The sequence below is a fragment of the Stylophora pistillata genome, chromosome 5, assembly GCF_964205215.1.
Source record: "Stylophora pistillata chromosome 5, jaStyPist1.2, whole genome shotgun sequence".
In the NCBI taxonomy this organism is placed as follows: domain Eukaryota; kingdom Metazoa; phylum Cnidaria; class Anthozoa; order Scleractinia; family Pocilloporidae; genus Stylophora; species Stylophora pistillata.
Genome location: NC_142523.1, coordinates 22,298,074 through 22,325,924, shown reverse-complemented (window position 1 = coordinate 22,325,924; position 27,851 = coordinate 22,298,074). Strand labels below are relative to the sequence as shown.

Below are 27,851 nucleotides of genomic sequence, written 5' to 3'. Positions count from 1 at the left end.
ACCCTCAGCATTAAATTCGCCAGTACCCATTTATACACCTGGGTGAAGAGAGACACTGTGAGAGTAAAGTGTCTTGCCCAAGAACACAACACAATGTCCCCGGCCAGGGCTCGAACCCGGACCACCCGATCCGAAGTCGAGCGCACAAAACATGAGGTCACCACGCCTCCAAGAACAAGGACATAGAGGGTCTAGAGGGACACGATGAATCATCAATTGATACCTTTTTTTTTTCTCCAATTTTGTTTGTTTGGAACCTATTGGACCTAACGATTGATGATGACGATGACCTAACGATTGTTCATGAGTGATACAAATTAATTGTAGTCGGTCGTCTTTGATCCTAAAGATATTCTGTGCATGCGTAGTCCTGTCCAGACTCGCCTCCGAGCCCGCTCTCCTATTGGTCAAGAATGCGAGCTCTCGATCCCTACGCCTCCCGGTTTGCTGAATGGATAGAGCGCTTGACTGTTGTGCGGGAGGTCGAAGGTTCGAGTCCCGGCCGGACCAACACTCAGGGTCTTAAAATAATTGAGAAGAATTTGCTGCCTTTCTATAACATCAAGAAATGGTTAGATATTCTAGCCTTCTTGGATAGGGACAAATAAATGGAGGTCCCGTCTCCTGCAGGGTTAGGGGTAGGAGACGTTAATTTCCCACACAGGAGATTACTGTGTGATGGATGTCCTCCCCTGGGGTGGGATGGGTGGGTTTATTGGGCTCGCAGTAATTGGCGCAAGCTGTTGCGGTGTCCCTGCCGGTTGGCGAAGCTAAATAAATAAATAAATAAATAAATAAAATAAAATAAATACGTGCATGACAAGCAGGACCACTGGGGACGAGGTTGCTGAAAGACAGCAGATCACTTCCTGGACAATCGAAGACGAGATTCCCGCAAAGAATAATAATAATAAAAAAAAGGTTAAATAAAATAAACTTTGTAATCAAATGATAAAACAAGTTTTGAACTCGATTCTGACCATACATTCGTCCTTGTCTGGAGGGTCAGTGCCTTGATCTTCAGCCTCCACAACTAACTGATCTGCCCGTTAATGACTATAAATTCACTTTTATCTCTCAACCCCGTCCCGAAGTTGTTAATTATTCATACTTTCCCTCGAGATCAAATAAAATTATTTACAGTTGAAATTAAAAATTTTAGGCCCATTCATGCCATAGCGCCAGGATTTACGAAGATATTGTGGTGAGATTTAGGCTTTTCATCTTCAGCGCTAATTCGTACTTCTTAACACTTTCTATCATATTTTCTTTAGTTTCTGGATTCTCCTCAAAATGGTATTTGTACCAGTTACTTCTTGGGAAAGTTCCACGGCACTTAACTCTTTCCAGGAAATATTCCAGAGATTTCTTTAACAAGAAAGGTAAGTTTTACCCTGAGCCTGTACAATTACTTACAATTTCTTTTTCAGTGAAACAGCAACGAACACGCTGTCAAACAGCATACAGATGGAGTTATAGCGTAAGGACGGCGAACGCGCTTTGGTCATTTGGCGATTGTTGAATTTGTCAGGATTTTGAATCACTCGAAAACAGAGCCTGTGTGAATGGTCCTCCTATAACTAACTTAATCGCGGCGCAGTTCACTAACTTCCAAATAGCATTTTTCCCAACTCGGAAGTTGATCATTTGGATAAATTTGCTCAAACTCGTTTGAGAAATTCGTACAATTTTTCAGTGCTTCTGTGTTCTACATACGGGGAAGTAGGGTTTTTGACATGAGCGACCTGCTGGCAAATTTCGCGGCCGGCTTCTTCTGATGTTTTCTTCCTCTACTTGTGAGTGATCGAGCGATCACTCGTTCGCCTTAACACAGATGATCACACCTTAGGCGAGTGCTCTGTTCCTGCGCCTTCTCGCCTAAACGTTTGCCACCTTGTTTGACTGTCGTTAAAAACCCTGGACATGGTACAGCGCGACTCTGACTTCTGACCTCTTGACTTTGCTTGACTTGTCTGAAATATGGGCACATACTCTCTAAGGTTGTTTTGGTGTTTTAAGTGGTGTGTCAAAACTTTTTATTATTATTTTCTTTGTTTCTAGCAGGAGAACTTAAACACATTTCCAAGTTACGTCCTTGGTAAGTACTGTTTCTTGCTCATTATTCCAGAGAATCGTTCATAGCTGTACATTTTTGCGAGGTAAACCCTGAACAATAATTTGGGTTGACCAACTGAGTTAATAGTGTAAATTCAGTTCCAGCGTCAGCTCTTCGTCATTCACTTTGACGAAGTTTGACGCGCGAAAAGTCCGCTTTTAAAACACTTAACGGTCGCCAATTCACATTTTCCACTTAGTCGACAATTAAAAAATATTCACCGGAGTGGCCATCGACACTGGTTGTTGTAGTATTTACTAAAACAAGGAGATAATATAGCACTGAAACATGATTTGAAACACACTTATTCTAGCGACGATTACATCATGTTCGGGTACAAATCACGAGCGAGTTGCTCGAAGATGAATAGCAAAGGATACTCGGAGTTTGGGTAGCAAATCACAGCGTACTTTGAACACTATTCACTGTTTTAGTACATGCTAACACCAATTTATCTTGAGGTACCCCCCACCGACGCGGCACCGCGGCACCACAGTCTCGTTAGAAACCTCCCCCTTTAAACTGATAGAAGACACCCCTTTATTGCCTTTTTCGTACATTAAAATATCAGTTCGTGTCTGATTTAGCACTCAGTTGTTCTGAATACTTCTAGAAAATTAAACGAATATTGCGTGCTGGAAAGTTGATATATAGGCGGAATATAAATGCTTTTGTCTCGCGACAAAGAACCAATCACAGTTAAGAGATTTAAATCTGTTAACTTAAAGGTACCTACTCCGACTCTGAATTGTCTCGCTAAGGTGTATTTAAATAATGAGTGGAAAATCAATGGAATGGAACATTGGCATCAAAGAATATAATAGAAATTTCGGAAAACTCGCTTGAAAACATTGTATGCTTGTTTGATAGAACTCTAAGGATATCTCAAACTTAGTCGGGATTCTTGTGTAGTTAACTATCCAAAACCGGAAAATTTGTCAGCTTTTGACCCTAGCACTTCCACGAAATCTTGGCTACGGAGAAAGTTAGATTAAGCAGCAGTAACAGAAGCGAAAAATAGAAGCTTTGCTCAATTAAGAGTCGATGCGGTCTATCACAACAGTCGCCTTATATTGTGATAAAAACTTGCTTCCGACTGAATGAATTGCTTAGTAAAGGCGTATTTAAATAATGACTGGAAAATGGAAATTTCGGAAAACTCGTTTGAAAACGTTGTATGCCGTTAATGAGGCCCTGTTGGGGTAAATTCCGACAGGCAACACAGCTCTGAAAAGGCGACATGGCGGAGTTAAAATGACTACCAACAACGAGCCGCTCACGCGAAATTACGACAGCATTAGAGAGAAAAGTGAAATCCACAGCAACATGGACGTTTTAAAAATAGACAGCGACGATACAAACTTCATCTTAAAGTTCCCAAAAACCTCTCAGAGAGTTCTCGGACTTTTAAATATATGCCTCAAAATTCAAGCAACCTGTGTTAAGCATAATCTATATTTCATAGACTTGAGTTGTAGAGAAACCACAATATGAGGACATCTTATTCAAAGAACTACGACCTGTTCAATCTACGAAGTATTTATTCAGGTTTACAAACTATGCTTACGTAGTCATTCATCTAACTATTGCTTCCTGCATAGTTACTGCAAAGAAACTAATTTTCTAAGACCTCGTATGGTGAGCGCGGCACACCTTTGCTGTGTACCGAGTTGTGGTAATTTTTTTTTTTTTTTTTCTGGTATCCTTGTTGGTTTGGAGACTTATTTACAAATGAGAATAGCCTCAAATTAAAATAAGCATGTGCTTATCCAGACAGATGTTGACTTTTCCAAGGTTAAAGCTAGAGAGATATGATAAAACAATTGATCCCTTTTTCTTCAATTTCGTTATCGTGAAGCTTATTACGTGACTTAGCAATTCAAGGGTCTGCTCATAGACGATACGGACGATCTATGTTTGATCCTATTGTTATTCCGCACATACGTATTTATGTCTACTCTCGCTCATGAAAGAAGGCAAGATCACTTCATGAGCTATGGAAGAGAGATTCCAGAGAAAATCATTAATGAAAAAGAAACTGGGAGTCGAATGATAAAACAACATTTTGAAACGATTACCACTAATCATTGTGATTTGTTTGTGTCTGGAAGATTAGTGCCTTTGCCTTCTGCTCGTCACATGCACTTCTCGACTCTTTCAATAATTTTTTGGATAATTTTTCACACATTCCCGAGGGCAGATGAATTTGTTTACATTTACAGTTTAAAACACTAAGCCAGGACAGAGCGAATTTACGAAAGGCGTCGAGGCCTGCTTAAAGCCTTCGGTCCTCGATCCTAATTGATACTTAAGGTATCACAGAAGGAAAATTAGCGTTTTCATTCAACCTGAGAAAGCGTAAAAGTTATTCACGCTATCCCTGAAAAATTAGACATTTTCTTAGAGCTTAAGAAACACTGATTTCGGATACATAATTATTTTTATAGTTTTTGCCACTTAACATAATGGGAGCTTATTCTTTCACACTGATACGTTTTGCTAGATAAGTTTGACGACGCATTTTAATCAAAACGTTTTCGGCGCATTTTTTATCAGAACGTGATCTGCACATATTGAAATAAAAAAGGTAGTCTTGTAATTGTACTTTGACGCCTCGTTATTTTTTAATAATTTTTTTGTTACTTCAAAGTAGCGCTTTTGAGCAAATTTCTATAATGTAGAGGCTATATCTCAAGGAATAAGGAAATAATCGAAAATCTGGGGCATGCTTTCCATTAGGAACCCTTATCACTATCGGTGAACAATATTTCCGCTTCGATGCAAAAACGATCTTTTAAAGTTTCGAAAAGAACTAATGTAGGTAGACTTGAAGACGAATGAGCGATCGTAGAACTATACAAGACTATGCAGTGTGCATTGAAAATCAAGAGTTGTTTTGAAGTGGTTAATTAGGTGACGAGAAGAAGTTGATGAGAAGTGTCAAATACTTTTTGCCTAATATATCCTAAATTGAAAAAAGCTATCGATTTAAAATTTTCAGAAGCTGATAGATCCGTGGTTTTTTTTTTATTTTTATTTTTTTTTGCAACACGGAGAACACTACAAACAAAGCAAAACAGACACTACTTACTATACAATTCTTCCTTAGACTACAGTTCTTACACTACTTTTTACAGTTTGTTTTTCGGTTACACACCTTTGTAACTGGCGAATTGTATTCAAAACGGGTTACCACTTAGCCTCTAGCATCTTCATATTATTATACTTAGCAGCGATGTGACGTTCACTTCCATATTTTTTTTTAACTAGTTCCTCATAGGAAGAGAAAGAAGGAAGACTATTATTCCTACGACGGTTCCATAAATGTAACAACTTACCTAAAACGATTAAGTAGTTAAACAGAGGACATTTATCATCTGTGACACTAACTAAAATTGTCTTTAACTCGAGTTTCCTTTGTTCTTTGGCTATGGCATTCCAAAAAGATTTAGACTCTTCCCAAAATGCACGTGACTAAAATTATCGCTTAAAAATCTTACGATCCATGAAAGTCGGAGTAACATTATTGACGTTGTAAGATCAGTTACCTTTAAGCCACCAAACTTGAAATCATTTATTACTGTTGTCATGGCGATTTTATTAACACTCTTCCAAAGAAAATTATATATAATTGTTTGAAATGCCTTTATGAACTCCAAGAGAGAAGGAAGAATTGACGAGATGTTTAAAAATTTAGGATGTAATAAACTCTTAAGAATTGTGACTTTACCGAACAGGGTGAGGCCTCTCCAACTCCACAAGCGTATCTGAGATTTTCCGGACTCCTCTGGACTTATCGTAGAAATTCTTTTGGCACTGATTCTTCGTTATTGTAGCTAAAGTGAACCTCTAAAGCTTTTACAGTTTTACGCCATTTCAATACTTTCGGTGTTTCGGTGTTATTACGGAAGGAGCCACTCCACATTGCTTCGGTTTTTTGTATCGTGATTCACCTTAAGGCCAGAACATTTTTTGAATTGATCAAGTAACTTAAAAAAGGTATTGAGCAGATTTGATCTCCGACACAAAAGCTGATAAATCATCTGCATATTGCACCATTTTGAATTCTTTTGAATCTATTTTGATTCCATTTATTTCCAAACATGAGCGAATAGCGACTGCTGATAGTTCAGCAGCAATAATAAACAAGTAAGGGAAAAGGGGTCTCCCTGCCTTACACCTCGATTTATTTTAAAACTAGCTGAGCCGGAGTGTTCCATTGTTGCTAGTACAACTTGTTTTGTCACTGTAAAAGGTTTCTACCCATCTTGTTGGACAGGGTCCAAATCTAAAGACTTTTAAGCATTTGAACATACAATTCCTAGAGGAAAATTAAAATCGTCAGTTATAATAATGTGTTCTTCATAACAAAATTCGTCGTTTCTTAATAATTTTGACAAGTTACGATAAATTTTTAACAGCATTGGTGTTTTTGTTTGAGCTATCTATGTTTGCAATTGTGTATATCTCATTGTTAAGAGCAGCTTTTAGAACAATAAACCTGCCATCCGAACTTATTTCACTCCGTTAAATAATAAAGTTCAAACTATTCCTTATGAGAAATTCAACACTTCAAACGTTTGTACTCCCGTGTGAAAATAAAACAGAAGCGCCCCACTCTTTTCGCCACTGATCCTGTCGTTCTGCTATGGAATTAGTTTCCTGTAAAAATATCAAATCGGCTTTTTGCTTCTTATATCAAGAGAAAAATTGATTTCCCTACCGGCTTGCGAAAGTCTCTTAGGCCTCTAACATTGAAGGAAAGCAATTGGACGCTTTCAGGCTTAGCTTTCGAATTATGCATTCTTAATGCAAAAATGATGAAACGTTGTCACATTAATAGGTTCTATTTCCACGGAATATGAAAAGAATAGAAAAAGAAACGCAAAAGTAATAAGAGAATAATTTAAGTTTTGAGCAAGAAGACAACACAGACACAAAACAACAGAAAATATTTAAGGTTACCGTGCACCTTCAGGGGTGTCTCGCGTGCAAGCGATTTTTTTAATCCTATTTCGAAAATCTTCTGTAACTTTTCACTGAAATTGAATATGGCAAATCAGGCGTAGGCTTAATTCCAACTCGTTTATTGTGTGTCTAATGTGTAATCGCCTCTTTATATATATATATAGGTAATATGAGAATCAGTAATTTAATCAATCAACTATCACTGTACAAACAAAACGAAATATCTGGTTTCACAGGTAAAGAAATTGTTCTCGCGTGGGGGCGTCTCCATGTTTTCGACAATCGCACACACGTTTTTTTAGCGCTTTGGCCCCGAAAATGGAGGAACACATTAAATAAGCGAAAAACAAAACTCCCTTTGACATGTAACGTTTAAAAGGTGATTCGGGCGCTCGCATTTAGAAGTCGTGAAAAATTGGACAATTAATTTTTTCTCAAAAATTTAGTATAGTCTGATAGCCAGTCCTATAAGCTTTAATTTGATATGGGGTTTACATATCTACGGTTTAAAGCGGACGCGCTACATCACTTGCACGCGGGAAACCCCTGAAGGTGCACGGTAACCTTAAACAAACGAAAGCGGACTTACCATCTTGGTTGCTACACACTTTCGCCGAGATCTCCGTGGCAAATGTCTGTATTATACTATGCTATTGAAAGTGACGAGCAGTTTTCCTTGCGAGGAATTGTAAACGAAACTATAAATCACACAGTTTATTTAACTAAAATTACGCAGTTCATAATGATCACAAAATAGCAACATAAGGACAACTCATATGTCTGATTTTAAAGGACTTGAGACCTTCAGAATCGGTTTCCTTATATAGTATCTGCGCGGGAACTTGACAATGGGATGAATGCCAACTGGACTCCTCTTCCTTTAGGTTGCTTTAAATGGTCTTTTCGTAGTTTGGCTCTATCACTTGGAACTGATTTTGACGCGTCATCGGATATGTACATTTGACTTCAGCAGGATGGCGTTCAACTTCGACTCTCGTTTGTCTTTAGCGGCGAGCAAGTCGTCCATCTTTGCAAGTACTACGTCCGGGCCAACTTCGCTTCAGTAGCTGACATTTTGCCGGTTCGCTGCTTTGCGTTTGATCTTGTCAATCTAGCAGGTATTCGCTTGTTACTATACTCAAAAGGTTATCTCGTGGTCATAGAAAAACTATTAAGCATCATTTTCTTAATAGTTTCTTAGAGAGAGCTCGGGATGGCTTCCGCTTAGCTTGGCGTCATCACGTGACTCCTGATAAATCTTTGTTAATCTTATTTCATACAAAATTTTCAGGAAATCGGAAAAAATACCACCTCAGCTTATTAGGCATATGGCGTCTTGTCCATGGTATTTTTTGAATATGATATTTGTTCCAGTCGCTTTCTCTGCTGCCAGCGTTTCCAAAAGAGATGCCTACCGTCTCGCTGTTCCAGATAGGATTGAAATGTTCTATGAGCATCCCCTCGATACATGGAGCGTAGTGTTTATTGTCCACTGTCATGAATCGAACGATAAAATCGCGCACCTTTAAGTCTTCCGCTCTATTTATTTTGCCTAGGTGATTCTTCAGGCGTACGGAGATACTTGTTTTCGACATACCCACGTAAATTGGCTTGGCTATAGAAGGCTTGACCAGGCCCTCATAGAGTGGTTTTTTACCAATGTAATATATGGAATATACTCCGGGTAGTTCAGGATACCAGTAAGTACTACTACCCAACGGATAAATATATGACGTTTCCATGAAGTCAACGGAAATCCGTTGCAATACAGAATTGTCTTCATCATCAACTGAAGGACTTGGCGATTCAGCCCCAGTCTCAAATTTGTTACACCGCCTCAAGTTATCTTCCACTCTCAATTCGTGCTTCTTTAATCTTCTTTTTAGCAGGATTTCACAACTGTTTAAGCATTGTGGAATGCTGTTATTGGGAAAATTCACGACGTCAGTGCAGAGAATTCTGCTCAAATACCTGTTGCATGACATTGCTAGCCATGTCGATAATTCACTATCGATTGGAAAGGAGATATAAACAGTTTGTATCAGTTTATGAATTTTATTATCGGGAGAGTTCCACAGCTTTGATAAACGATACAAAACTTCACGTACTTGGTCTTGAATAGTTTGCTTCTCTACATCCTTTAGGGAATGATATGAAAACCAATCGCAATTGCGAAGCCATTTCTTGAAAATCGCAAGGTACAGACGGTAATATTGATCATCCCAAAGTTGTCTCATTTTTGGCAGTGGCAACTCCTCCATTTCCCCCGTAGTTTTCGAAATTGTGCTAGCTCGGCTTAAGGAAGGTACTTGGACTTCCTAACTTCTCGTTCGACCCTCAGAGTGCATCCTGTATTCGACTGTAGCGCAAAGGAGGAAGATGAGTGGTTTATTAAGATGTCACATAACCGGCCTGAAACGACAAATATAAACCAGTTTAAAACTAACTTAAATATCAAGTCGACCAAGAAAAAGTGAGCTTACATGTTGTATAACTGTCTCAGAAACAATACGACTCGAGCTTCCATAGGAAAGCCCGAGTCTTAAAATGCAAGCCGTTCTTGGTCGCCAAAAGGGGTCATAGTCCGAGGTGTTCCTTGCATAAACCGCGGAAACTGGGGATGAGAATGCGACAACTTGTGTCATCATGTGCTCGCTCTTCGTAAACAACATAATTTACAGAATGCTGTGTTTTGTAAAGGCCGCTTTGCAAAGATTCTTGTCTTATACGCTCATCTCACGTACAAACACACACGCCGTTCGTGGTAGGCCCACAATAAATGATTTCGAGCGTTTTCGGAATGGGTCGGTCCACGAACTCTATAGCTTGAAAGCTAACTAAATTTGCAAAGTTCGTACTAGTTCTCACGAGATAACAAATGAACCATATGTAAGTTCGAACTACTAAAATGTTGGAAAAACTGTGACAGCAGATTTAACATCAAACTATGATGTTGATACGAACACCTCACTTCCTGAAAAAATCAAGAATGCTCGTGAACGCAACTTCGAAGGTGGCGCTAACAACAGCGACTTGGATAAGGATACTGACAGAAGCAACTTGAATAGTAAGGTTAAATATCTAAGCTTAGCTCTTCCGCTAAATGTCTCGTTTCTGTTACTGGTTTTTATTGGGCTTTGTATTTGTAAAGTACGATTTGGTATTTCGTACATAATCATTATTACTATTGTACAAGCGATCGTGTATGTAGGATTGCTCTTTGCATTGAGTTGTATGTACTTAGCAGAAGACATGATGAATACTGTGATCTACTGGGAAAATTTGTCAATATAGCTAATGCACAGTGTCAATGAAAGAACAACAATTCAGATCTCGTTATGCTAAATATGTATATTATAACTGTACCCGTGCTTTGTGTGAATGCCATGGCTATGAACGTGATCGTGAACCAAGCAGAGTACCAGTGAAGATGTTAAAACGTCTCTCGTAGAAGAGTAGAAAACTGCAGAGTTATCTACGTAGCCTTTTAACTAAAAACGTACCAAAATCATCGAAAGTCCATGATCTCATTGAAAATGGCGCAACATGAAAGAAAGGCACATATAACAAGGGCGTAGCCAGGGGAGGGTCCTGGGGTGCCTTCATGCCTCGATGATACGACTGAGCCAGCTGATACACGCGGAAGAGCAGCGTTGTAAATGGTGAGTAGCCTCTGTGACCCCCCCCTTTGAAAAATCCTGGCTACGCCCCTGCATAAAGCAAGAGTCAGGTTTGTACAAAAAGTGGTAAGGAAACCAAGTTTCAGAACAAGAAACGTTAACTCTTCAATGAGATTTGTCTACAAGTCCAGTACAGATAAGCATGGAAAGAAATATCTTAAATACTTACGGTTCTTTTCGTGTAATTTCCCATATAGTGAGTACAAGAGTGTAATTCACAGAGGCAACTGTACAAAGAACAAGCTCAAGTAAAACGCTCGATACGAAGTCCGTTTGAACGCTCCTCAAACACCTTGTCTTTTGCGTAAATTTCTTAATACTTAAAGTTAATGAAGTAAATGGATACTAAATTTTCCTGTAAATCTGTTTTCCTTTCTACTTACCTTTGTTTCCTTTTACAGATTTCTATGATCGTTTCAACTTCGTTCGCTATTTCTGCAAGAGAGCAGTTATTTCTTATGTTCTCCCATAAAATATTGCAGGGGAAACGTGTGTGCGAGCTCCCAAAATTGATGCCGAAGTTCGACTGCCCGCCGTATTTAGTTCAGTTCTTCTTGCATCTCTGTCGAAAGCACTTTTTGCCGTATTTCAGTCACTAAACCTGCTCTGATTTTAAAGTCCTATGTCTCTAGTTGTTCAGGCGGTGATGCTTGGCAACCATGTCTTAATCTCTATGAGAGCTTGACGAGTGCTGAGGGTCTGTATTATTTGATTAGCATATTTTTCAAACGTAACAAGCTGCTAATTTCCTTTATTTTTAGGTATCTTTATCTTGTTTTGACATTGTATGAGCGGATTTGTCTTTGGGGAAAACATCATTTCTATTTTCCCACCTATAAATGGAGTGTCAAAAGGAATGGAGGCTTCGAATCAAGACCCTCTCTGTATCAACCTAATGTAACTTGTACAACGCGACAATCAAGATACTTAACTTTGCAGAGTAATACATCGTGGACAAATCATATAGCTAAAATATACAAGAAAGTTCCCAAACGATTAAATATGCTGAAATGTTTCCAATGCAAAGTTGGTAGATCCACGCTAACATATATGTGCAAAAGCCTGATTAGACCACTCATTGAAGATCAGTTGCGGATCTAGGGGAAGGGCCCTGGAACCGAACCTCCCCCTTAGTTTAGGTAAAAAATAAACGCATAAGGAAGAAGAGCAGGTAGATGTACACAAACAAAAAAACCGGGCCCCGTCTTAATTCGAGGTCTGAATCCGCTACTGAATATCATAATTGTGATTTAGCTTTACTAGATAATGCTAACTATGCAGCCACAAGTGTGGTAAGGGGAGTCACTAAGGGAACCAGCTTTGCGAATTTACATGATAAACTTGTTTGAGAGCCTCTTATTATTAGGAGAGAACTGAATAAAGCCTATTTAACAAAAAAGTCAAGAATCTTGCTCCACGTGATTTAACTGAACTAATGCCCAAACTATTTAGTGAATGTATACATTTTCGTCTCAGATCAAGAAAAAACTTCACTCAATTTCCTTGCAGAACTTCTACAATTCAAAAGTCTTTTTTTCCATCCGCGATTACAGGCTGGAATTAATTGGACCTACATGTCCGAAATTCTGTATTTTTTCCCACTTTTAAGGCGAAAACACGGTCAATATTCTTTCTGCATACTTATGACTTTTTCTTGTCCTAGAGAATGTATCGCGTCACTTATTTGCGAGTGCAGTTTTGAATTTGAATCGGTAAACACTTTTCCTTGTATTGCCCAAGGTATGCCGCTCAACACGATATCCACCTAACATGGTCATCGAGCAGCAATGCAAAAAAAAAAATTTTTCATCATTTGGTATCGAGTCTGTAAATTACGATGTCAAAGTATACAAAGTTTTACAATTCATATTAATGACTTTTCGGTGGCCATTTTTTGATTTCTTAAATAATATATCTGATCCGTAGCTTTGCAAGGTTAACTCGTTGTTATTGCAATTTGTGTTTCTGTTTGCACGCGTATGAGCCTGAATTAATTAAAATTAAGCTCAGGTGCTTCTGAGGAAAACAATGAAAAATAGGTTTAAATAAGAAAAAAAAAATGAGTAAAAGATACCTGACCAGTAGTACTGCAGCTCACCAGGGATCATACTGTAAAATTTTGACACCTTTGGCGGGCACTGGACGAGTTACAGTCGTAGCAAAGGAAAGATCTGTGTTAACGGAACAGAGCGTATTTTACCCAAAACCAAAGTAAGCATAGAAGCCAGTCAAAGCAGACGAAATTAGCTCGTTTCACCAGAGTTAGCTCTAATTTTAAACAAGCAAATCGCCTTTGAGGCGGGAAAACGAATGATTTTAAAATTTGCGTCTGATTGGTTACGAGGGTGAGGCGAGTCTTATTGACCAATCAGAATGAGGCAAGCTAAGAAGAAATCCAGGAATAACTTTGTTGTGGAGTTCAAAGTTTACCATATGGTACGCACAGTACGCGCCACTCTGTGATTTTTTTCACGAAATAAGGTATTTTGTTCGCATCGCTTCTTTATTTGAGCGGCTTGTTCTCCGCTCTTTCTGGAGTTTCCTTGGTATTAGCATACTTCATTTACGCGATTAAGGTCTACAAAGCAATAGAGTTGCCAAGAACGTCCTAGAGAGTTCACGGACTTTTATCTGTCACAGTTTCCTCGAAATTTAAGCGACCTGTACAAAGCATATTATAACATAACCAAAGCAAAGCGCGCGCTATGACTGGTCAATTTAGCGTCCTCCATTTGCCCATGGGTGTACGCTGCTGATGTGAGCAAATGCAAAGACTATTTTTCCGCGCGCGCCTGTTTTTTCTGGTCACGTAAGATTTGTTAAATAAAAGGGAACTCTTTAGCTACAATGTATCGATGTTATGTTATAAAACAAATGGTACACACCACAGCGTACACTATTGAGTTTTGGATGCACTTGGGAGGTTTGCTAAGCACTCAAGAAGCTAGAGTCGCTCTCGGCTATCCCCTCGCGCGACTCTTACGCTTCTTTCGTGCTTAGCAACCTCTCGCGTGCATCCATAACTCAATAGTGTACGCTGTGGTATTTACCATTTGTTAAATCTATTTCACAGACTTAAGTTGTAGTGAAACCACAAAAAGAGGACATCTTAATCAAAGAAGCACGAACTTGTTCAACTTACGAAGTATTTATTCAGGTTTACGAACTATACTTACAAAGAGTCATTCATTAAACTATTGCTTCCTAAATCATATAGTTATTGTAATGCCAGCAAAGAAAATAATATTTAAGACCACGTTTTGTGAGCATAGCACACCTTAGCTATGTACAGAGTTGTGGTAATTTTCAGGTATCCTTGTTGGTTTGGTGACGTAATTATAAACGAAAACAGCCTAAAATCAAAATCACAAGCATGTGGTTACATTTGGCAACTTGGCTTCATTTGGTGTTGGCAAAAAAAAACCAACAAAAGGCGTCAAAAGTCGATAAAACCTTTGACCAATCCCAAGAATGAACAGTCTTCTAATTGAGGGAGATAAAGCTGAGCTTGTTTATGTAACACTTAAACTACCAAGTTAAGATGAAATAGCAATGTATATTTGACCCCTAAGGTGTATTAGATGTTTCAAACAATTTTTTTGCCGAGTAAAATCAAGTCGTTATGTGATGTTCCTTGTAAGGGCAACTTTGACCCTTATAAAGCTAAGGAGTCAGCAGCATCTAATTTACACATGATAACCTTCGTCCTTATCTGCTCAACTTAAATTATTTTGCAATGAAGATTGTGACTTACCTAACGTTTATCTTCACGGATTGCTAATTAACGTCTCCCATAGTCAACATTTCTTAACTCCTATTTTCGTTTCTCTGCTTTAAATAAAGAGACGAAGTTCACTGGTTCCTTAAACTGTCGGTAGCGCGTCATGTCGGACTGGGTACTTTTAAGTAATCTCTTAACTGTGATTGGTGCTTTGGCCTGAGACAAAAGCATATATATTCCACCTAGATGTTATCTAGCCATGACGCGATATCCGTTTTCAAGTATTATTCAGAACAGTTGAATGCTATCTTCAATTCAGGCTCGAAATGGTATTTTAATGTACGAGAAAGAAAATAAAGAGGTTTCTGGCAGATGATGCAGTGTTAAAGAGAAAATTTGCCAATCGCACGTGATTTTGACTTTGTTATTGTCTGGTTACGGAATCGTATAGTGTGATCTTCTGATTGACAGCTAGTCCAGTAATTTTACTTCCTAAGTAACAGTGACGATTCTGAGTTTTGCCAAGGATCGGGACCGCGTGTACACAATTACACACAGCAAATGCAATCTACGGTCACCCACCCTGAGTGTTAACAATTTAAACCTTTAACGGTTTTCTAAATGCCCAGTCGCTGTCTAATTATTAAAACGTTAACGTTGCTGTCGATTTCACTTTTCTCTCTGTCGCTGTCGTAATTTCGCATGAGTGGCTCGTTCTTGGTACTCATTTCAACTCCTTCATGTCGTTGTTTCAGAGGCGTGTTGCCTGTCGGAATTTACCCCAACAGGGCTTCAAGTGCTCAAGATGCTGTTGCTGCCATGGAACATTGCATACGTGACATACCAGCGTGGATGTTAAGGGACAAGCTTAAGATCAATGATGGGAAGTCAGAATTTATGGTTATAGGGAGTCGGTAGCAGTTGTCAAAGGTCCATATTAGCTCTGTTAAGATAGGTGATGGCTGCGTATCTTTAGTTTCCTCTGTGAAAAATTTAGGATCTTGGTTTGATAACAACATGAGCATGCAGGCTCATATAAATCACACATGTAAGGCGGCATATTACCATCTAATTAATGTAAGGCGTATTAGGAAATACTTAAGTAATGAGGCAACACAATCATTAGTTCACGCACTAATAATTGGGCGTATTGATTACTGTAACATCATTCTATGTGGACTGCCCCTAAAGTCTGTTAACAAGTTACAGCGGCTTCAAAATTCAGCAGCAAGACTGATTTTCAATACCAAAGTTTGACCATGTGACACCAGTTCTAAGATCTCTACGTACACTGGCTTACAGTAAAATTCAGAATTTAATTTAAAGTAGTTCAAATGACTTTTAAGACACTCCATGAACTTGCCCTTAGATATTTGAAAGATTTAATTACTATTAATTAAAGAGAATAGTGGTCATAACCTTAGATCAAATAAAGGACTTTTGTTGTTACAACCGAACAAAACTTTGAAAACATTGGGTGATCGCGTATTCTCTGCTGCAGCACCCAAACTCTGGAACAGCCTCCCTCTGGAGCTTCGTAACGAGAGAAACTTGTCAAAATTCAAGAGCTCCTTAAAACTTACTTTTTTAGATTAGCTTTATACTAGATTTTATTTTATTTAATGTACTTATTGGTAAATAGTTTTATAGAGGGTTATATTTAATTTTCTTCATGTAATTAATACTTATTATAATGAGATAGAATAAATATATGAAGTTCATATATTTTGAACTGCGGTATTTGATACGTATGATGCACGATCCTCGCAGTAGATAGCGCTATTTATGCAATAGCGAAATTCAGACCTGAAAAACATCAGGCCTGTACGGGACTCGAACCACTAACCTCTGCGATACTAGTGCAGCGCTCTACCAATTGAGCTAACAAGCCAACTGGGAGCAGGCCGTTAAGTTGATTCGTAACGAACCCGTGAAAGTGATAAATGAGATAGAATAAATACATGAACTTCATTTGGTAGAGCGCTGCACTAGTATCGCAGAGGTCAGTGGTTCGAGTCCCGTACAGGCCTGATGTTTTTCAGGTCTGATTTTCGCTATTCCATAAATAGCGCTATCTACTGCGAGGATCGTGCATCATACGTACTTATTATAATCTTACCTGCACATTATGTGTATAATATATTTAGTATTACAATGTTTTCAAACGAGTTTTCCCGCGAATTTCCATTATATTCTTTGAGGCCCGTGTACCATTTCATTGATTTTCCACTCATTATTGAAGTACGCCTTCGCTGAGCAATTCATCATGTTGGAAAGAAAGTTTTTATCAAAATATACTGTTACTGTTGTGAAAGACGCCACTGACTCTTAATTGAACGAAGCCTCTATATTTTGCTTCTGTTACTGCTGCTTGATGTAACTTTCTCTGTAGCAAACAACTTAGATGTCGTGGAACGGTTAGAGTCAAAAGCTGACAATTTTTCCAGTTTTAGATATTCAAACTGCACTAGAATCCTGACTATGCCTATGTTTTGAGACATACTTAGAGTTCTAACTAACAAGTATACATTGTTTTCAAAGGAGTCTTCAGAACTTTCCATTATATTTTTTGAGGCCAATGTTCCATCCCATTGATTTTCCACTCGTTATTTAAATACGCCTTTGCTGAGCAATTCGTCATGTCTGACAGAAAGTTTTTATCACGATATACGGTGACTGTTTTGAAAAACGCTACCGATTCTTAATTGAAGAAAGCTTATATTTTTTGCTTCTGTTACTGCTGCTAAATCTAACTTTCTCTGTAGCCAACAACTTAGATTTCGTGGAACTGCTTGGGTCAAAAGCTTAAAATTTTTTCGGTTTGGGATAATTACTATACCACAAGAATTTCGACTCATGCCTATGTTTTGAGGCATCCTTGGAGTTCTAACCAACAAGCAGCATTTAATCCTACGTATATCTCCGAGAGAGCCCTTCTTTACAGAGTAACAAACGTTGTGCGCAAAGCTGACATCAGATCTTCAGTTAAACTTCTGTCATTCAGTTTGTTGATAGTGGAGGAGTCAGAAACATATCGTAAGGCATGCAAACCTTCGTCCTTGTCTGCTCAACATAAATTATTTGCATCGAAGATTGTGACTTACCTGTAACTTATATCTTCACAGGTTGCTAAGTGACCTCTCCCGTAGTCAATATTTCTTAACTTTTATTTTCGTTTCTCGGTTTCAATGACGACACGAAGTTCACTGATTCCTTAAACTGTCGGCAGCGCGTCATGTCGGAGTAGGTACTCTAAATCTCTTAACTGTGATTGTTTCTTTGTCGTGAGACAAAAGCATATTTATTCCGCCTAGATGCCAACTTTCCCATTATATTCGTTGAGCCCAATGGTCAATTCCATTGATTTTCCACTCGTTATTCAAGTACGCCATTGCTGAGCAATTCATCATGTTCGAAAGAAGTTTTTATCAAAATATAAAGTAACTGTTGTGATGATGATGATGATGATGATGACTTTATTTAAACTCGGATGAAAATGAGGCTTGTTAGGCCTCTAGCAATAGAGATGCTAATATACCGAGAAAAATGTATGAATATAATTTACAGAGTTTAAAAATAATATAAGCCTAAATATAAATGATGATATAAATGGTGATATAAAATTACAAATTACTTAGATTTCTTATCTCATTCCTGAAAGGGCCAAATTCATCCATTAATCTTAGCTTATCAGGTAATGCATTCCAAGCCTTAGCAGCAATGTAAGAAGTTGATTTGAGGCCGAAAGTTGTGGTCTTAGCTACAGGTAAAACAAGTTTGTTTTTGCCCCTAAGATTTTTCTTATTTTCTCTTATTTGAAATAAAGATTGAATATACTGAGGCATATTGTTATAGAGGGCTTTAAAAATAATTAAAAGCATATCTTGTTTCCGTCTACAACTTAATGAGTAACCAATCTTATAACATAGACTATCACATCCGTTGGAAAAGTCATTAAACACGTATCTAAGGGCCCTCTCATGTAATCTCTCTAACCGGTCACTATCTTCTTCTGTGAAAGACGCCACTGACTCTTAATTGAACAAAGCTTCTATTTTTTGCTTCTGTTACTGCTGCTTGATGTAACTTTCTCTGTAGCAAACAACTTAGATGTCGTGGAATGGTTAGGGTCAAAAGCTGACAGTTTTTCTAGTTTTAGATATTCAAACTGCACTAGAATCCTGACTATGCCTATGTTTTGAGACATCCATAGAGTTATAACTAACAAGTATACAATGTTTTCAAAGGAGTCTTCAGAACTTTCCATTATATTTTTTGAGGCCAATGTTCCATCCCATTGATTTTCCACTCGTTATTTAAATATGCCTTTGGTGAGCAAATCATCATGTTAGAAGAAAGTTTTTATCAGGTTTATATCAGGTCAGTTTTAATCAGATTTTCAGGTAAACTTCTGTTATTCACTTCGTCGATAGTCGAGGCGTCAGAAACATATCTTAAGGCATGCTAACCTTCGTCCTTGTCTGCTCAACATAAATTATTCAGTTGCAACGAAGATTGTGACTTACGTATAACTTATAACTTTACAGGTTGCTAAGCGACGTCTCCCGTAGTCAATATTTCTTAATTTTTATTTTCGTTTCTCTGGTTTAAATGAAGAGATGAAGTTCACTGATTCTTTAAACTATCTAATGTTCCTTGCGTGACAACGGAAGTTACGCGATCACTCTTAACTATTGCGCGTTAATCAGTTACAATTGTTATACCAGTGAATTATTACATTACCGTTGGAACTTTTGAATTGTTTTTTATTTTCATCAGGCGTCAGCCGCTTCCCTTGTAGTTTTAAAAAATTAACCACAAAATTCTTAAGCGATTCCAGGGCATTCGACCACAATAACTTGTCACCATTAAAATGAAGATATTCCAGTTCACAGACCTCAGGGTTTAATGAGTAAGACTCGCTTTTTGGGAGTGAGTCATGATCATCATTAGAACCACAAACTAACCGTCCGTCCGCAGCCATTGTGCATACCCAATGTTGGCAATAATGAACACTAAATAAGCAGTGGTGAAAATGAAGCCTGAAAAAAAATTTAGCCCTAAGTTTTAGGTCCTTTATCTTTGATGGAAAGACGTTCTACTATAGTGTCTAAAGTTTCCTTGTCCGCTTCAATATGGCATCTGTTCCATAAGTTTGTTGCCTTTCTGCCACCAAAAGCGAACTTTGGCGTCTGGGTATCAGTACCATTACTGTTCCATACAGGACAGAAGTGCTTTAGAAGCGTCGACTCGATATCGCCAGCAAATTTTTCGTCAGTCACAATGAGCTGAACAACAAAGTCAGTAACTTCTAGGTTCTGAGCTTTTTTTATCTTGCTGTGATGGGAATACAGGCGGCCACTGATTTGCGTTTTCGACTTCCCCACGTACACTGGAAGGAGTGCATCGACTTGGCTTCCCGGATACAGTTCGTTTTCCCCAATGTAAAAAATTAAATAGACACCGGGCTTTGAAGGAAATGATCCCTTTCTAGTCATGCCCAGCTTTAACGGATAATAGTAGAGCTTCTCGATAAAATCAAGGAGATTGCCTAGTAAAGACCATTTGTCCATATGATCTTTCACATGAAAGGTTTGCTCCTTTATGTCTCGCTCTGTAAGTAAGTCAGTTGACAGTTCTAAAGATTGTTTAGAAGCGGGACATATCTTACGGTTCTCAGTGATAGTGCGACGCAAATAGCTGTTAGATGAACATGCCAGCGTTTTTATTAGTCCAGTTTGATCTTTGGTTTCATCGGCAAAATTCTTGCACTTCAGGTAACAATTATCTATTTGTAAATGTATTGTGCGATCATAGGACATCGAAAGTTCTGGTAAAAAAGTTAGAACAGCTTTTACATCTTTAATTTCCCATTTACGTAAAGCAAGTGATGACCTAAACTGTGCGAGGAACCCAAGGAAGTTTCTTTCAGTCCAAAGACGTTGCATATCCTTTGGCAGCTTCTCGATCTCCTTTCTTAAGTTTTTTCCTTTTCCAACATGGCAGCTTTTAAATTTAGTAATCAGATCTTTTTGGTCCATTGCTTTATGTGGGAACTTGAGGATCAGAAATTTTCTTTGTTATCGTGATCCTTATCGAGCACGTGTCTCTTCCTCGACGCAAACAATAGAAATTTCCGTTTTCGTGACTTTCTCACTGGTTTAAAGAAACCTGTACACTCTTGTTTAGTTGACGCCCTCTAGTAATAATGAAGCTATAAAGACTTTTGCACGGAGTTACTCAGAATGAACAGTTACCGTCTTTCACTTACAGTTCGAAGCGGTTTTCTTTCAAATTCAAATAGGTATCCTCTTATGGAAATCTCAACAAGTAAAGGAAACTTATTTTCCCTCAGTCGCGTGTGAGTAAAGACTTTTCAGTCCTTGTCTTAAGACGATTTAAGGTGTGATTTTGCTCAAAAAGTCGGAAAACCGCGAACAGCTAAATTTGATATCAACACGTCATTGTGTATTGACCAATCATAATAAAGTTCAGCTGTCGCTTGTAAACGGCTATGTAAAATAACTGGGATACTACGAGCGCCATGATTGGTCAAAAACCTATCGTTTATCACACCGCTAACCAATTGAAAACTAAATTTTATTTTTATTTCGGTAAAAAAAACAGCACTGCCTATCAGTTTACGGCGCAATAACCCACTTTAGATGTCGAGAGAACACTCGCAAAGTTTGTAATGACGAACCAGAGAAGATTTCCTTGAAACCGGCGTAAAGACGTCCATGAATAATTTTGGTGTTCACATTTTCTGTATTTTCAAGGCAAGTGTATATCTTAAGATTGCAATTTAAATCAATTCTTGTGCCTATGGTGTTATTTGTTGAAATCTAGTGTTTCTTTCGGGTTTCCACTGCATCAGTTTGGCGTAGTTCTTCAACAATTTTTTCCAGTAACATTTCACATCTTTCAGTCGTAGATGATCTTTTATAAATTGATATCCCCTAAGAACGAAAACAAGAAGTTATACTGTGATTGAAACCGGAAACAAAACAAAAGTGAAATCGAAGCACTTTTACTTACACCTATACTGAAACTGTGATGCAGAAAGCTTTACGATTGAGTGTTGTAAAACCAAAATCAAGGCAACCACAATAGCTGTTGAAAAGACTTTGATTATAAAAATTTACGAGGGAGGTGTCCAAGAACTTGTAACAAAGACAATTCTGTAATGACTTTTGTTCTTGTAACATAACGTATGCGACCTGGTGACACTCTTCGTCGGATAATCTTGTAGGCAATTTAAAGTCATTGTGTAGTTACAGTTCAGTATCAGAGAGTTTTAGACAACCGTTCCGAAGGATCTCGAGATTAGTTCATGTTTAGCGCCGTTCAGAAGGATCTCGATATCAGTGTAGATTGTGTTTTAGTGTTTTCATCCGGCCAATGGCCAATCAGAAGAAAGGAAGAGACCTTGGACTGCAAAGAGAGGGAAACCGCAGGCGACCAAGTCGTGATTGATTTTAGTTTTGCATATGAGTGGTTGAGAGAGTGACACGAGTTCTTTTAGACCAATCACAGAGTGAAACCAGGCGGTGTGCGCACTCTGATTACGTTACATCATGGTCGTAAGACAAAAATTGAGTCATTTGCATCTTGACGCGTCGGAGTGAACATCTCTGGTGGCACGGAGATGCGGGGTGAATATAAGTGGATTGTAACAGGCATTCACTGTCTGTTGCCATTCCCTCGAAAGTTAAAACGTTTGACGGGCCTGCGCGACTCCTGTCATTCCTCCGTGACGAATTCGTTCTTTGGAGGCAATTGACGTTCTATAGAAACATTCGAGACTACAATCTGCCTAAGAATCTCGACACAAATGGCAACATGTTACACTCAGAACCAGTAGTGGGATGAATAATTTCAAAGTCAGCAATTATATTCCTAGACGCGAGTTATTTAACTGTGAACCGCCCTTTATATACAAGCGCATATTACAGAGATAAACCTTGTAAGAGATTAACTTTTTCCTCCGAGCTTAAATGCGGAATTTGAAAAAAGATAAGCCCCGCGCCTCCTAAGAACGAATTTGTCGCGCTCCACGTTTAGTAAAAACGTAAAAAGTTTCAAAATACCCTTCGAGAATAGAGAAACCTATATGAGGGTTTTGAGAAACGTATCTCTGGAGTTATTACCTCAGGAGAGAAGTATACTCTGAAACATAGTAAATAGAGCGCGCGCAGAAGAAAATATTTCCTTTTGTAGCACAATCTCATCCGGCCTTGCCAAACTTTAAGAACACACAGATGAAAAATTATGACATCTTAAAAATGATCCTTATTATCACATCGCAAAGGAAAGTCATCTAAAGATATCCTAATAAGAACTAAACTTTAAGGGTAGAAGATTTAAAAGCGCTAGCGAATGGTAGTAGACACACAGGCCTATCAACACCTTTCAACGGTCGACTGCCTTTTGCTTCCTGGCTTTCCGGCTTGTCGCCTCACGCAAGGTAGAGGTTTTCCTGGGTCAAGTGACTCTTTTCATTGGTCTAAGTGAACTGTCCTTCATTCAATGATCAAGATAGAAGATTTTCCCCACAACACTTGCGATTATTTAATTTTACCTTCACCTAGGAAAGTAGATTTACACGATTGATAAATTCCCTTGCAGTAGTAACGCTATGTAACGCAACACACCAAACACAACAATGGGCCTTTTCGCTTCACAAAAGGATCTCAAACACTGCCTTTTAAAATGCTTAAAACATTTGTACCGTTGGAGCGCGTTTGAGCGCGTTTGGTCAGAGCTGTTGAAGAAGGATTAAAGTGGCCACACAAATCTTTGAAAGGCTTCAAACTACGACGTACAACGAATTTGACCTGCTCAAAAACCGCTCTCAAATTACATGCTAAAATACAGTGCTTGCGTTTGTCCTTGAGAACGATATAATAAGTGACAAATACGCACGAAAAATACTTTTACACGTTCAGAATACATCAAATTATATTTACCTATAGTGTAAGGAAAAGGAAACGGCCTAACTCTTACGGAATGTTTAGTTAAACTCTACCAATTTCTTCCGCTTTTACCACCATATTGAATAAACGCTACCACAATGCAATGCAATCGTAGTGCGCACAACGCCTACAGCGAAACCAATAGTAAAGCTGAAGCAATCCCAGAATACTTTATGATTTATTAATGAATGCGATCCATTTATGACTGATATTCTATCACCGCCATAAGCAGCACCATCAGCTTTTTTCTACACTTTAAATTGCACTTCAAAATAAGCATTATACCAATCATAAAAACTGCTACGATCATTTACTGTAAATTTTTAACCAGTCTTTATTTGATATTTCCCATAAGCCGGTGCTTCAATAACATTATCTAACTGAAATCTCACTAGTTTGTTTCTGGTCACGTTTTCGCTTGATCTAAAGGCCATTATATAATCCGTAAATATATTTTTTCTAATAGATAAAAGCATATTAGTCCAAAACAATATTAGTCTTCAGAAATTAGTTTTTTAATAAGGTCATAAACTTTATATTGTGTCTTAGTCTTTTTAGACTCTGTCTTTTACCCCATTTTCTTAGCTGTCTTTTCCGATACTTTAAGATCTTCTTTCCCCAATAAACGCCTTCTTATCAAGTCACCTGACTTTTCTATTACCTAATCAGCAACCATTTTACCTAATTTATCTCCAGTCTCAGATATTCCTAAGGACAGAGGCTCTTTTGCAATAGGTTTGAAAAATTTCTCAGCTACTGCACTGATTACAGCTTTAGCGGGTCGCGTTAAATTATCTATGATAATTCCACTACCTCGGTGCTTATAGAGAACCCTTCCTAAACTAGGATGGTAGACGCGTTTGTACTGATATGATATCATATAACAATTAGTAGGATATTCTTTTTAATACTCATTGCTTATCAATTTTTTAAGTATTAAAGAATAAGCAACATCTGCATGATGAAGATTGACCACACGCCTTCGACCATCTATTACATACATTCTAATGCTATCAATAGTCGTTCTGCTTACCGGATTATAAGTTACCCTTTCTGGTTCTAAGGTAAATGAATATGATGGTCTTAAATTACCTGTACCTAAACTATTTATTATATCTGATTCGCCTCCATCTACCAGGCTCTCAGAAATGAGGTCACAATGAATATTTAAAATATCGGTATCTTCGGTTATATTAGGCACTCTGGCTCTTGTATTATTAGCAGCTGTTAATATTTTCTTTTATTATATGGCTGTGTCTCACAAGGACTGGGAACTACCGAATTCTCGAGTTTGATTGGCTGAAATCAATATTGAAAGCGGTCTAGATTTTCCCATCTAGACCGGCATCTAGACCGGTCTAGAAAAAAAAGTTCCGTTGCTTTCCAGACACAGCCATATAATAAACATCTTATTAACCGAGCTAGGTCGGTCTGTATGGGAGAATCTTGACCTCGGTCGCTGGTACAGACCTCACTGCGACCTCGTTCAAGATTCTCCCACACAGACCTCCCGCTCGGTTAACAAGAACTAAGTCATTGCCTATCAACTCATAGAAATCACTCTTTGTAAGATCTAATCTATAATTTTTTTCTAGCTATAGAGTAATAACGACTTTAGAGGTTGTCGGATCAAATGTCAGTGTAATAGGATAGCTATCTTTACCATTAGAATCAGTCCTCTTGGTCAGACTTTTAATGTAGCTATCCATATCTATATACGTCCAAACACCTGAAGCGAAAGTAATGTCGATAAAAGTACTTCCATTATCTTTACTTTAAGGTATTAATTGATTTTTATTACCAGGATTAATATTATGCCATGAAAAGTACATGGATATGACACGATTTAATCCTATTTCATATTGATAATTATTGTCAAGGACAATTGGTCTAGTCAGCTTTATTTTAAAATCACCGGGTTTATTATTATCTTTTCCTCGAACTGAAAAACTAATAAGGACTATTTCTCTTTCCATTATATTTTTATATTGCAAAATATTTCTTAGCTAGTTTTCCGTATTGAGATTTATTGATATTATTATTTCTTAGCAAGGTATCCAAGATACTGACTCCCATATTTCTCATTTTTTTAGAATTGTTCCCAGCCCCTATTTCACCACTAATAACTTCTAATTTCTTGAGTAGCTCTTTTGAATTAGTTGATTCTTTAACTTGTCTTCCTACTCTACTTTTTATTTTTGGGAGACTTTTCCACTCTACAAGGCTCATTTATATTATAACGCGTTAGTTTTTTTAACATAATGTTTAACATTATGTTTAACATTATGTAAAACTTAAAAAAACTATTTTATATTTAATATCATATAATATGCGAATGATTAATTATGATACAGATGAGAAAGATTCTAGTTATAAGAGTCTCTATGATTTTATGCCTTCTAATACTTTCAGAATGCTACTTTGTGGCCCTAGTGGTTGCGGTAAGACTAATACTCTTATTAACATGATTCACAGACTCTTGTACTTTGACAAAATTTATCTGTATGGCAAAAATTTATAACAAAAAAAATATCAGGACTTACTCGAAACCTTCAGATCTATCTCAAAAGAATGTGATTATCCTATAATAGAATGTAGTAATGAAGAGATAATTCCCGTCTCTGAGTTACCTGATGATAACCAAGAGATAATTATCCTCGATGATTTTGTAAATGAAAAAAATCAAGCTCCTCTTATTAATTTTCTTATTGCTGGACGTCATAAAATTTGTAGTGTTATCTATCTGAGTCAATCCTACTATTTAACACCAAAAGATATACGACTAAATTGCTCACACTTTTGCATCGTTGATAGCCCAAGTTCCGGTGAAACGGCAAGAATGTGTAGAGAAGTCAATATTCTAAAAAAAAGGTTTTTAAAAGCTACTAATGAACCATATAGCTTTGCATATATTGATAAAATGAATAAAACAGTTAAAAAAAAACTTTGATGAACATATATAGAGGGTTACACGAACTGCCAATTAGATTAAAGAGATGGCGCTAGTAAAGGAGAAAAGGGTGAGCCTGGTATTCCCGGTATTGGTCATAATCAGTCATGAAGAAAACGGAAGCCTTTTAAAGTCTCGGGTAAACTTAGAAAACGGGAGACTTTCCATTCGCGGATTGATGTATTGTCATGAAACCGCTAGCGTGACATATTGTTTTGCGATCGATACTAGTTGGAAAAAAATTCAAAATGCCAATCATAAGAAGGGGAAATATCACAAGGAACTAATTACAACTCAAAGTAACCACAGGAAATCGTCTTGAGCGCGGGAAAACGCTAGTGACCAGACGTGGTTGATTTTAGTTTTGCACCTGATTGGTCGAGAAAGACCGTGCAAATTTTTCCATTAATCACAGAGCGTTTTCCGATAAAATCCTTGCCATCCCAGAGTACATTTAGACACTTAGTTGAAAAATTTTCTTTCGTGGGGAACTTATAGTAATGATATCTTTTTACATTGATCATCAATGACCGACTCGGCGTTTGGTGGTCATTGTCAAATTTGTTATTGAATTTGTTTATTTTACAGATCACTTAGCTCACGTTATTGAACTTCTTGGGAAAATTCCAAGACACATAGCTCTTTCCGAGAAATATTCCAGAGATTTCTTCAACAAGAAGGTAGGTTTTACTCTGACCCTGTTCAATTGTTTACAATCTCTGTTTTAGGGAAACAGCAACGAACACGCTGTCAAACAGCAAACAGATGGAGTAAATTGGCCTCCGTAAAGAGTTTATAGCTGACGTTTCGAGCGTCAGCCCTTCGTCATGCGCCTTGACGAAAGGTGACTCCTCAAACCTTGAACTAGGTAGGAGGCATTTTAAGAAGAAGAAGAAGAAAGAAGTAAGAAGAAAGAAGAAAGAAAGTTTAATTCCACCATCATCGCAGCTAAACTGAATTACAATGTTGTTACAATCGTACAACAATAAAAAATTACAAAAGTTGATCAAAGAGGGACTGGGTTACAATGGGTTATATAATAAAATTACAAATACATTTATGCTTATACAAGTTAAATGGGCGTATTAGACTTTAAAAGTCTAATAATTATTAAACACTAGGCTAGTACTTGGTAAAAAACTACGACGCAATCTTTCTGTCCTGCATTTAGGCAATATATATTTGCTAGGGCGTGGTGCCATACTACACAGCAATATTCCAGTAAAGATCTTAACAAGACAGTATAAATAGTAATTAGATCAATAATCTCAACGCCCCCTCGACGGAGTACTGGGAGTATGTGAAGGCGTTTAGAGGCCTTGGTGACTATATATTCAATATGATTGTTCCATTTTAAATTATTCTGAATCACCAAACCAAGTACTTTAAGTTACAAGCTCTAATTGTTGATCGTCGATGTTCAAATAAGGGAATTCTATGG

At 37.8% G+C, this 27,851-nt stretch overlaps 1 protein-coding gene and 1 long non-coding RNA gene across 3 annotated transcripts; one reads left to right on the top strand and one right to left on the bottom strand.

Annotated features, from left to right (window-relative positions):
* Window positions 1-265: 265 nt before the first annotated feature.
* On the top strand, window positions 266-27,186 carry LOC148730811 (uncharacterized). 2 transcript variants are annotated; one of them, XR_016001250.1, is made up of 3 exons: window positions 266-1,382; window positions 2,062-2,098; window positions 26,999-27,186. It is a non-coding gene; the product is annotated as an uncharacterized LOC148730811 (long non-coding RNA). The 2 variants fall into 2 exon arrangements; XR_016001251.1 differs by lacking the exon at window positions 26,999-27,186 and adding an exon at window positions 11,526-12,156.
* Window positions 7,154-9,345, bottom strand: LOC148730812 (uncharacterized). Its single transcript, XM_088760730.1, has one exon. The coding sequence runs from the start codon at window positions 9,343-9,345 to the stop codon at window positions 8,359-8,361; it is 987 nt and encodes a 328-aa protein (XP_088616856.1). The 3' UTR covers window positions 7,154-8,358.
* Window positions 27,187-27,851: the final 665 nt, after the last annotated feature.